The following is a 12,383-nucleotide window of genomic DNA, read 5'->3' on the forward strand; positions in this document are numbered from 1 at the left end:
AAATGTCTATACCGCACAGTGGCATTCTTGAAAGATTCTGTGTGCAACACTATCTGTTCATGAGCCGCGCCACATTTCCCATAAAAATCTAGGTGAGGGGAGATTTCACGAACTCACCTCTTTAAAGGCTCGCAGTCGTTGCAGGGTTTTTTGGCGTTCTTGGTTTATCCATTCTTTTTTCTGCTGCTCCTCCTCTTTGCTCTTGTCTCTTTTCTACATTCAAACATAGACTTGTCAATCTCCCAAACTAAATCTGGACAGAGGAAAGGGCTGTCCCGCATTATCGCAGGCCCTCTGTGCAGGCCAGGACTTGACTGCCTGGCCCCCAAGCCCAGGTGGGGGAGCGCCAAATGCCACAGGCTGAGGCCCATGAGCGACGGATACTCGCCATCTGAATGCTGTGATGCTGCTGAAGGCACTGCACACTCCGTTCAGCCCGCTGCACTCTGAGCCGGTGGTTTTCTTTGCATTGATCCTGGCGGAATAAGACAAATCCCCCTGTGGGTCCCGCAGCATACAAGGGTAACGGACAAAGCACTGGGCAACGTCACTCACTGGAGCTGACCGTGTGCTTAATGCGCCATCTCCTCCACCATCAGGGGGCAGGGCTGTTTGTCTGCTTATAGAGGAGTACAGTTTGTCCCCAGGGAACGGGGACCACAGCTTTGAAAGATGAAACGTAAGTCCCCCAACAAGGCGGAACCTGGAGGACATGCGGGCAGTCCCCCCATCTGTAATCACCGTGTGTCCTAAGAATCTGTTCCAATGGGTGACTGAAACACACGCTCCTGTTATAAACAGTCACGAGAATCTCAAACATACCTATACCAGCCCAGCTGGCCTAAAAACACCTGAAACGGCTATATTTCACCTATGCTCAGCCACACACACACACAAAAAACCCTTCATGCCATCAAGTAAATTCCAACTCATGGCGACCCTATGGTCACCCTCTATCTACTCCTTAATGTCTGTGGAATCATAACACGGACACTATGATGTTGTAGGTCCCAGGTTCAATGCCATGTACTTCACTCTCCGTAAGCCACTTGAGCCTCATGGGAACCAGGAGGTTGGTACTATGACTGTGACCGGAGGTTTTAGGTTCTTGCCTTCCCCAAACAAAGATCTCCTTTGAGAGGCACACAGGGGTTTTCTCGCATGGAGAACTTGAGCGAGAGGAGAAGCCGCCCCAGGAGACCGCAGGCTGATTCTCCCGGCAAGTCTCTTCCCACCTGCTGCGGAACACACTTTCACTTTGTTTGAGTGGAAGAGACTATTGAAGACATCCGCTGGGGTAGCACAGGCTTCTGGGGGATGTAACCCCAAGATACTGCACAGATTTTGCATAGGCTCCGTCCAAATCTCCACTCAAGCCCCCTCCTCTCCCACATTACTACTATTCTCTTTTCACTAGGCTCCAAGTGATTTTAGAAATTTGTCTAAGGTCACACACAGCTACCAAAGGGCCAGGCTCTGAGGTACAGCCCAGTTGGACTCTGGAGCCTGGCTTCAGTTGCCACATCCTATTAACCCAGAGTCTTCTCTGCGCCTCTGGGCATTCTGAAATGGGGGCAAAGGGCAAAGGCCTGCCTATCTTTCAATCACCTGGAGATCAACTCCTGAATCCCAAAGGCACAGTTCTCAAATGCAGACCTGCCAAGAAGCTATTCTTTCAAAACACTTTTTTAAAAAGTGCACATGAAGAGTTGTGCACATTTTTGTATGCCAGTTTTCTATTTTTTTCTAGTTTCAATAAGTATAACAGCTATGAGTAAATCCATATGAAAGTCTGAATAAAAGTGAAAGGCGGGTTTGCTTTTCTCAAGAAATTTTCTCAGGTGTTATTTGTTTACACAATCATAAAGTCTTTAAAAAACAGGGCGGGGGGGGATGGGGGGAAACCACTCACCAAATTCAAAGACTGAGGGGAGCTGCATTTTATATCTGTGGCTGAAGTTTTCTAATCAGCAATTTAAAATACATTTTAGAATTCACTATAAAGTTTTTACCTCTTGTGCCTTTATTTTATGTGTATATGTGCTCTAGTAAAACTTTATTTAGACGATTTAGAAAAAAGATGTTGGCCTACAATTGGCCAGTGCTGTCCAATAAAAATGTTTCAGTATTATTATTACTGGCTTAAAAATTATTTATTTATTTTTATCACTGTTGAGAATGCGATTGATTCTACACATGCAGGTGTATGCAGCAGGCATGCACAAGCAGTTGTTCAGTGAGAGCTAAAGTCCAGAGACGAGGGCAAATGCCTCAATCCCAATGGAAACAAGGACTTTTAAGGAGACTATTTCAAATATATTTCAACTGTAGTCACTGACATCTATATACAGTACATGTCAAAACAAAACCTCTGACTTGGTAAAAGCCTTATTTTCAACACCTGCTTATTTTTCTTAAAAGAAGAAATTCGTGGACGCAGGTAAAGAGGAAGCCGCCTGGACCCACCCACCTTTCTGTTCCTGAGATAAGCCCTCCGGGCACAGATCCGACCCCGTCTGGCCTCCAGCTGCTGGGCCTGCCTCCTGAGTGCTTTCTCCTCCACGTTCTTCTCCGCTTGCGGCCCCACTACTTCAACAATGCCAAGTTCCTCCGGACTCTCACATGTATCGTAATAGACAACTTCCTCCTGTTTCTCTAGAAATGTATCCATGAATTATAAAATGCACGCATATAAGGCACATTACCTTTGAATATAAAGAAAACAGAGGCCACCTGTAACCCCACCACCATGGGGAACCCCTGTAACATACATGTAACAACCATAATGAAGAAGCCCTGGTGGCATTGTTGGTTAAGCCCGGGGCTGTTAACTGCAGTCGCTGGTTCAAACACATCAGCCACTCCTCAGGCAAAGGCAGGCCGGGCTGTCTACTCCCATAAAGATTCACTGCCTTGAACCCCTACACAGGGCACCACGAACTGGAATTGACCTGATGGTTTGCTTTTGGACAGACATAGCTATTCATATTAGTAAATACCATTTTGATCATATTTTCAAAGTAAGGGAAATAAAACTTTAATGGCTACATAGTATTCTTTATTAAGCATTATCTATTGTTAGAATGGCTTACTTTTCCATGTTATAAATTTCGCTGTGATGAGTTTATCTGAATACAAATCTTAGTGTACATTTTTCTCACTTTGATAAAAAATAGGCTCTTGATTTTTTTTTTTTCTTTTTGCCGAGCTGCCCTGTAGAAAGGCAGTTTACACCCTACCAGCAGTATATGACGGTGTCTAAAGGATATGAAGCATACCTTGATTTTTAAAAAACAGCAATATTTGTATACTGTAACAATTCAGGCATAACATAAACATAAAATATGTAAAAATCTGAATTTTATTCCGCCTTCTCCAAATCTTCTGAATCCCACTCCCAGAGGGAAAAAAACTGTTAACAATTTGGTGTTTATCCTTCCAGATTAACTTATTAATAGAATTTTTCCTTAACATGTAAGATATTTGTAACTTCAAATTACTGCCCCAAAAAACCATAGTAGTACTCAGAATTAAACTAAATGTTCAGGATCTATATAAAGAAAAGTACTGAACTTGGATGAACTCAAAAATAAAAAAATTAAAAATAATGGAGAGACAAACCATGTTCTTGGAGGGAAAGAGTCAAAATTGCAAAGATGACAATTCCCCCCAAATTAATCTCTAATTTTAAGCACAATCCCAATCAAAATTCCAAGTTATCTTTTGTTTTGAACTTGTCAAAATGATTCTAAAGTTCATCTGGGAGAATAGAGGTAGGACAAGTCAGAAAGCTGGTGGGAAAGCAGAGGCACAGTCTGCTTGCTCGACCAGACACTAAAAAGTATTTCCAAACTACAGTAACTAAAACAATATGATCGTGGCATCAGAAGCCACTTACAAATCAATGTCAGAGAATAACACCTGATAGAGGGATCAATGTAAAACTACTGGTTCTGCCTGTAAGACGGGGAGGAAGTGGAAGCAGGAGGGACAGTTTTTCTTTGGTCTAAATTAGTGATTGTCATTTAGTAATTGAGGAGGAAAAAAAGCGAGGCTCCTACCCCACCTCAAAATAAATTTCATCTGGTTTAAAAAGTTAAATGAAAAACCATGAAACAATGAAGGGAAATATAATATTCACATAGTTTGGGGATGAGGAAGACTTTGTCAGGCATAACACCCAGAGCAAAACCCAGGGATAAGAAGATTCGACAGAGAGGACTTCATGAAAGTGAAATATTCCTGCAGGGCAAGGAAAAGCAGAAGATTGTCCACAACGGTGAAAAATAAACACGTTGGTCTACTCACTTAATGAATGCTATGCAGCCATTAAGATTTTTACTGTTTTATTACTTACTTAAATGGAAATATGATTGCTATGTATTAAGTGAAAAAGATATATCTTTTCATTTAAAAATAGTTATCTATTTACATACATAGCAGTATCAGAAGTCTAGAATTTATACATTACCGTATATACTTGTGTATAAGCCGAGTTTTTCCAGCACATTTTTAATGTGATTTTTATGATAAAGTTAGGTTCCTCAACTGGTATTCGGGTCGCCTTACACTCGGGTGTATACGGTAATTGTTATCGCCGCGTGTCCCTGGAACTCTTTTCTGCCAAGGGTGACTGCCACACTGGTCAACTATTTAATTAAATTCACCCCTGATGTGATGGCTGTGGGCGCCTTAGTGGCCTAGTGGTTACATGTTGGGTTGCTAGCTGAGAGGTCAGCAGTTCAAAACTACCAGCCACTCCTCGGAAGAAAGACAGGGAGACTCACAAGGGCAGTTCTAGCCCATCCTACAGGGTCTCTGTGAGTCAGCACCAATCCAGTGGCAGTGAGTCTGGCCTTTTGATTTTTCAGTGTGATGTCTGGGGGGTTTCTCTGGTGAGGCGTGTGATGTTAGCTGGCATCAGTGACTTCTGGGGTGAAAGTTCCCCACTCTCCTTACTCTAGATGATGGGGCTGCCAAGATAATACTTATTTCTCATTGGTTTCTCTGTTTAAAAAGGAATCCATTAGTTGGCTAATCAAAACACTGAAGGGAAATTGTATTTCAGCTTGCTCCAAATTACAAGACGTGCTTAGTAACAGGGTAAGGGTCTCACCCACTTTTTGAAAGTTCGCTTTTCTGAAAGACCTACATTAGCGCCGGTTTTCACAACTCAAAAGAAATCCGAAGAGGGTTTTCGCTTTAATGAAAAAAAATGTGTCAAGTGAAACAGGTGTCACCATGCATTTTGCAGCGAGCCATTAAAGAGGCGGCGCAGCTGGGGCAGCAAGCGCCTCGTCAGCACGCTCTTGCCCGGAGGTCGCGCAGCGTCTCAGCGGCAAACCGCCCGGCTTTGGGCTGCGTCTGCAACACCGTCAGTGCTCTTGTAGTTCGTGCGTTCTTTGAGACGATTTGGAAGCTTAGTATGGGAGTCTGAGAACACCAAAAAACGTCTCCTTTATAAAGTAATGGTTATTTCTTCTTTGTTTTACACTATTTCAGCTTAGGAAAGTTTCAAGAGAACACTACTTCCGGATAGTGGGTAAAACCGATAAATGTTTCCTTAATGTACAATTTAAGTACTTTAATATATGCACACAAAAATAAAAGTTACCTTTGATAAGTCTTTTAATAGATTCCAACTGTGTAATGAGCAGTGTCTCTTCATATTTCAGTATCTCGAACTTAACCTCATAGAGTTCTAATTGCACTTCATAGTATTGTATCTCTAATTCATCTACAACATTTATATTTTTTTCTTGCTCTGGAAGGTCTTCCATCTTGTTTTATGGAAAAAAACAAGAGTAAATTTTTAAAATTCACATATTAGAAACAAACTTTAGAAGCATTCTATTTCAAATACTTATAAAAACCTAACCTTTCCAATCACATCTAATGAGACAAAAATGCCTTCTTCAACCATCTGACTTTATCTCATCCTTGGAACATGAAAACATTTAGGTTTTGAGAAAAATATGTTACAGTAAGGAGCTGCCAGCATTTTCTACTTCTAAGGCAGAGATAACAGGAAAAAACTTAGTGACGATATTCCTAACACCTAAAGTTGTGCTGAAAACATGGCTTGATGAATCTGCAAGAGCACTACCCATACTAAAACTCAATGTTACTTTGAAGTTAATCCTCAACATAATCTTCTAAAAGATGTCAATCAAAGAGAAACACTGTGGGAAACCTTAGACAGTCTCCTCAGCTCAGCCGTGAACTCGGAGGTCAGTGGTTCCAACCCACCAGCTGCCCCACAGGAGAAAAAGGAGGCAGCCTGCTTCCGTGAAGCTGCCGGGAAGGCTCACAGGCAGTTCTCCTGTGTCCCACCGGCTTGCTTCTGAGCTGAAACAGCCCGGCAGGCATGCGTGTGTCCGCGTAAGGCAAGCCAGGAGACTCTAACGATGGACATAAAAGCGCTCTTGAAAATAAAGATGCGCTTTTAAAACAAAGTTCAATTTACCTGCATCTTACCTTTCTCCAAATCTCCGCCCTCCTGTGATTTAGACACAGCTCTCTGGCTCTCCCGAGCTGCAGGGTCTCTCGAGTCAGCGTGAGCCTGAGAGTTTCGAACCTGGGAGCTCCCGCCGCCCAGGCAGCCTGACCAAACCTCCTGGCATCCCGTTCCATCTGCTTCTGCATTCCTGGTGGGCAGTTCACAGAAGCACAAAGTACAGCTCACTAAAAAGGGGAAGATTTACTCTGAGGCATCCTTTGCTTATTACTTCCCACGTTCCCTACAAAATCTCCTGTATAAAAGTCAGAAAAAAACTGCTTTCATCTAATAACTGTTTTATTCTCTCAAGAAAGAGCATAGCAATTGGTAAGACGTCTTCGATAATCTATTTTTAAAAGAAAATGATGAAACGCGATCTTACCTACTGAGGTGATTTCGTCTTACAGTTTGGTGCAGATGTTTGCGATGTCTAGCTCGACAGACAGGCTGAGACAGCCAGGCAAAAACAGGATCACATGACCTAGTACAACATTTTGCAACTGCTACCTGCTAATGCTTTAATAGCTTATCGATTTCGCTTCGCATGGCAATGAACTCATGCCATTCCTAAAGGTAGATTTAGGAAGTCATAGTTCATAGCTGCGTGCTATTCTATTTTATCCATGTACCACAACTTAGCAAACTAACAGACAGTGACTAAGGTCAGAGGGAGTCCTCCACCTGGACCACAGGCCCCTCCACCCCCTACAAGTGGCTGAGTCCCCACCTTGCCGGCACTGTCTGCCAGCCTCCCTCACCACTTCAGCTCCATGGGTTTTCTATGAGTTCTGCTGACTGGTCAATCCTCACGCCAGAGGACCTTTGAAAATGCTATTCCTCTTGTCAGGAACGTTCTTCCCTCATCTGGTTGCCCTCTGAACTTCCGTTTACCCTTCAGAGATGGGGTAAGTGCCACTTCTCAGAGGCTAACCTCTCTCAGAAGCTTTCTGAGCCGACAGTCCTCTGCTTCCCGCCACCGGCTGCCATTGCCATTTTCCTTTTGTTTGAGTTAATACATAATTAAGATTCCTCTTCCTTCCTACCAGACTGTACAGTGCCTGTGTGTTTTCCTTACTGTGAATCCCCTGGCATCTAGAAAACACAGTGCCTGGGACTTAAGAGAAACGCCAACTTTCCTGAATAAAATGAAAATCACATGTAACTTAGTATGCAATTTTGCTATCACCTGCTAGTGCTTTTACTGTTTCCTTAAAGTAATTCACTGTGATGTCCTGGATCGAGACTACTGCTTCTTCTGCCCGCCTGGTCCATTCCTGAGCCTCCTTCTGCAGGGCAGCGATCCTTTTGGGACCCAGCTCATCCTCAGCCAAGGACTTCTAAAGAAAGAAGGGAAAACTGTATTAACAAGAGAATAGTAATGTCAGCCATTAGGAAATGGAAAAGAAATTGGTCACATGGACTATTTTTAACTAATTTATTACTACTACTTAGTCAGTTAAATTTTCATTTAAATAGCACGCCTTTTTTGAGTATGCATTTGTAGATGAATGTTCACAGCAGCACTCTTTATTAAAGGCCAAAAGTAGAAACAACCCAAACATCTAGCTGCTGATAAATGGATCCTCAAAATGAAGTCTATCTATACAATAATCTTCAGTAATAAAAAGAAATGAAGTTCTCATACATGCTACAACAGCAATGAACCTTGATGACATTAGGCGAAGTTAAAAGAAACCAGTTATTCAAAAGCACATATTGTATGCTTCCATTAATATAACATGTCCACACTAAGCAAATCCAGAGAGACTGGAAGTAGATTGGGGATAGCCCAGGGGTTAGATGGTTTGGGGGAGAAAAGGAAGTGATTACTAATAGATACTGGGTTTTGTGGGGGAGGTGGTTTACAAGATGTTCTAAAATTAGATAGCAGTGTCATTTACAGAACTCTAAATATAGTAAAAATCACTGAATTGTATGTAAGTGCTTACATTTATAGTGTGTAAATAGCAATGCAGGAAAAAAAAGCATAAATAAACAAAAATAAGAAAGAAATATATGTAGGATATAAAAATTATCCAAATAAGAGACTCTCAAGATAATGAGAACACTTTTGTCCACAGATCGGACTTGCATGAGTTGCATGTAATGTGAGACTATTTTTAAGGTACAGTAACGTGGTGCTGTTCAGGGAGTAGAGACCAAACAATCTGACATCCTTTGATCCCAGCTAGTCGAGATCCTAGGCTAATAGCTTAAGCAGGCTAGGCTCTAGTTTGGCTACTAACGGTCAGGTCAGCAGTTCAAACCCACCAGCCACTCTTTGGGATAATGTGGTAGTTACATCATTTCATGTCAACTTGATAAATAAGTGTAGGGGTGGAGTCTAGCCTGTCAATCCTGTCACAGACTGATGATGTCTCCTTCTGGGCCTACCCTTCTCATGAGGATTCTGGGAACTTCCTGTCTTTCTCTCTGGAGGTGGGCCACACACTCCCTCTCTGTTTCACACTCCTGTTGACAAGCCACATGGAGCCACACTGATGGCAGCCAGAGGCTGGAGCTGGAGGAGTATCATGCCAGCGCTGAGATGGCACTGGATCCACAAGACTTTCCACCCACCGGCCTGTGATCTTCCTACATTTGGCATCATTACATGTGCTATGTGAGGCTGAAGAGGAATTTATGGACTAGTATCAGACATATGGGCTAATATCAGACTTTATGGACTTGATCTGGACTGGGCTGCTCTTTGATAGAAAGCTCTCTCTTACACACACGCGAGTGTCTCTGGACTTGTTTCTCTAGTCAACCCCGTCTAACACAAATAAAGATGGGACTGCCTGCAGTCTGGGAAACCCCAAGGAGCAGTTCTACTCTGTCCTCTCAGGGCACTCTGAGTTGGAATCAACTTCAAGGAAGAAGGTTTGGGTTTTGTGGGGATGGACTCTAAATTTATTTGAAACACTGTGACAATAACGCCTCTTCTAACTGCAGCCAAATGGTTGCTCAAGGAAGTGAGAGAAGAGACAGCACATTTATAAAGTACTGAATTATACTCTAGGACCCTTGCTCTACAAATTTGTACGCTCATCCTATGACACATGCATTTGTCCTTAGAAACAGAAAATAAGCTGCAGTAAACAGAAAAAAAATCCCAACGCCTTAGCAGCTGCAGAAACATTAAGGCATTATAAAGATAATCAATGCAAATGTCTTCATTTTACCAATTATTAAATGTAAATTCAACGTATCTGCCCACTCACTGCCATCGAGTCAAGCTTGACGCTTCAGAGCGACTGAATAGGACAGAGTAGAACTGCCCTATGGATTCCGAGACTAAATTTTTATGGGACCGAAAGTCTCATCTTTCCCCTGCAGACTGACAGGCGGAGTTGAACTGCCGACCTTGCGGTCAGCCGCTCACCAAGTAGCCCACTCTGTCAGCGGAGCTCCTCTGCAATATCTCTACACGGACCAGCCCAAGAGAAGCGCAAACTCAAACAAAGTCATGCATGTTTGAATTCCAAATGTGACATTATCTGGGGAAAAAATCTGACAAGATAAACATATAAAGAAAACATACCAAAATGTCCAGTTTACATGAAGTTGCAACTTCCCTCATATCCCTAAATGGCTGCAGTAAATACTGGTAGAACGCGGTTGCCATAGTAACTAACTCCTGGTACGCTTCATCTTCCTCTTGATACACTTTCATTAGGGCTACCATTGTGTTGGCTTTGTCATGCCCCTGAAGAATCTAGGAAGAGAAAAGGCAAATAGATCTTGAAAATGGGCATTATTTGTAAAATCATCCCAAACAAAGGAAGCAAAAGCAGCTTTACTGTTCTCAATGTTGTTCTTGTTCGCTGCCACCGGCTCAGGTCTGACCCCCACCCCCCACCCCCACCCCCGGGGTGTAGGGCAGAACCACACTCCACAGGGTTGTCATGGCTGGGCGCTTGCTTTTTTTTTTCCCGTTCTTACTTTTATTGGGGGCTCTGACATCTCTTATCACATCCAGTGTGTCAAGCACATTTGCTGCCATCATCATTTTCAAAACAGTCTCTTCCCACGTGAGCCCCTGATATCAGTTCTCCCCCCTTCCTCCCCTGCCCGCCCTCCCTCACAAACCCTTGATAAGTTATAGATTGTTATTTTCCTATCGTAGATCGTCCTCCGCCGCCCCTCACCCATTTTTCCGTTATTCGTCCCCCTGGGAGGGGGTTCTGGATTGATCCTTGTAATCAATACCCCGTTCCCCCACCCACCCTCCCCTAATCCTCTCTACTCTCATTGTTGGCCCTGAGGGGTTTATCTGTCCTGGATTCCCTGTGTTGTGGGCTCTATCTGTAGCAGTGTGCATGCTCTGGTCTAATCCGAATTGTAAGGTAGAATTGAGGTCATGATAGTGGGGGGAAGGAAGCACCAAAGAACTAGAGGAGAGTTGTGTTTCATCAATGCTATACTGCACCCTGACCGGCTCATCTCTGCCCTGTGACCCCTCTGTGAGGGGGCTGGACTTTTTCTAAAGCAGATCTCCAAGTCTTATTTCCAAGGTGCCTCTGGTGGGTTAACCAGTAACCTTTCTTTTGGTTAGTTGCCCAGCATTTAACCAGTTCGCCTTACATCAATAGTACCCAAACCTGCTGCAGCAAGTTGAGTCAGACCCACAGTTATTAACTGTACAGAGGGTTTCCAAGCCTGTAAATGCCATTATGGGAGCAGACAGCCTCATCTTGCTCACATGGAGCAGTGCCTGGTATGTTTGAACCACTGACCTTGCAGTCAGCAGCCCAACACCCGGCACACAGAGTGCCCCCAGGGCTCCTTCCATCACGCTCAAGTACTGATTAAATATGGAAGCATTATTATTTGCCAACCAAAATGCCTAATAAAACATGGTTAATCAATCACGGTATAGCCATGGCGGAATACCACTACTGCTTTTCACACCACAGCTCTGTGCTTTCAAAAACTGTTTAGGAACATGAAGGAGGCCTGGTGGACTAGTGGGTTACACGTCAGGCAGCTAACCACAAGGCCAGCAGTTTGAAACCACGAGCTACTCTGTGCGAGAAAGATGAGGCTTTCCGCTCCCCAACGTGACAGTCTTTGAAACCTACAGGCTAGTTCCACTCGGTCCTGAAAGGTCACAGGAGGATTTGGAATCTACTTGAGGGCAATGAGTTTGGTTTGGGTTTCAGTAGCATGGGAACGTCTACAATATTAAATATGAGGGGAGAAAAGCGCAGTACAAAATTTGTTCTCAGTTATGTACAAATACGTAAATATGTATGTATATATTTTCTGATGAGACGTTTCTGATCGTAAAGGTTTTTGTATACCTGGAATCCGTTTCAAAAGACCCTAGGAAGCTGCCTCAGGTGTCCTGGTGGCATCAGGGTTACGCCCTGGGCTGCTACCTGCGAGATCAGCGGCTGCTCCCAGGGCAAAAGATGAGGTTTCTGCTCCCGCAAAGAGTGACAGTCTCAGAAACCGAGGGAAAGTTCTACCCTGCCCTGGAGTCACTATGGGTCACTGTCAGCTTTATGGCAGAAAGTACGGTTTGCTTGTAAGACGAGGCCTCCCCTGACTTCTCCAGCATGTGATTTTCCTAATCCCCTGCTTGTGTACTGCCCCCAATCCTCAGCAGAGTGGATTCCTCCACTGAAAAAAATGAAAAGTCCTTAGGGAACAGCTCAGCCCTCTCGGCTAAGTATTCCTCCTACTTTGGCTCTGCTCTTAAACACTCTTTCTTAAAAGTAAGACCACAGAAGCAGAGGCCCAAGCTATGGAATGGTGAAGTTGGCCGTGGGGTGCCTGGTATCTGAATGGCAGCAAAAGGCTTATCAAGCTAGCAGCTGCCAATGAAGAGATGGGGCCTGGGGAGTGTTGGGTGTCTTAAGAAGCTATGTAGAGGGGA

The 12,383-nt window shown here is 43.7% G+C and overlaps 1 protein-coding gene across 1 annotated transcript in view; it reads right to left on the minus strand.

Annotated features, from left to right (window-relative positions):
• The window catches only part of WHAMM (WASP homolog associated with actin, golgi membranes and microtubules), a 16,964-nt gene extending 6,555 nt beyond the window's left edge, over positions 1-10,409 (minus strand). The window contains exons 1-8 of the mRNA XM_004708202.3: positions 10,368-10,409; positions 10,044-10,217; positions 7,686-7,836; positions 6,478-6,647; positions 5,615-5,780; positions 2,471-2,655; positions 389-475; positions 118-213 (exon numbers count right to left, since the gene is read on the minus strand). Of these exons, the coding sequence (XP_004708259.2) occupies positions 118-213; positions 389-475; positions 2,471-2,655; positions 5,615-5,780; positions 6,478-6,647; positions 7,686-7,836; positions 10,044-10,217; positions 10,368-10,409 (1,071 nt within the window). The remainder of the gene's footprint in view (positions 1-117; positions 214-388; positions 476-2,470; positions 2,656-5,614; positions 5,781-6,477; positions 6,648-7,685; positions 7,837-10,043; positions 10,218-10,367) is intronic.
• Positions 10,410-12,383: the final 1,974 nt, after the last annotated feature.

The sequence above is a fragment of the Echinops telfairi genome, unplaced genomic scaffold (genome assembly GCF_000313985.2).
Source record: "Echinops telfairi isolate 266 unplaced genomic scaffold, ASM31398v2 ScPeMD7_7;HRSCAF=31, whole genome shotgun sequence".
NCBI lineage: Eukaryota > Metazoa > Chordata > Mammalia > Afrosoricida > Tenrecidae > Echinops > Echinops telfairi.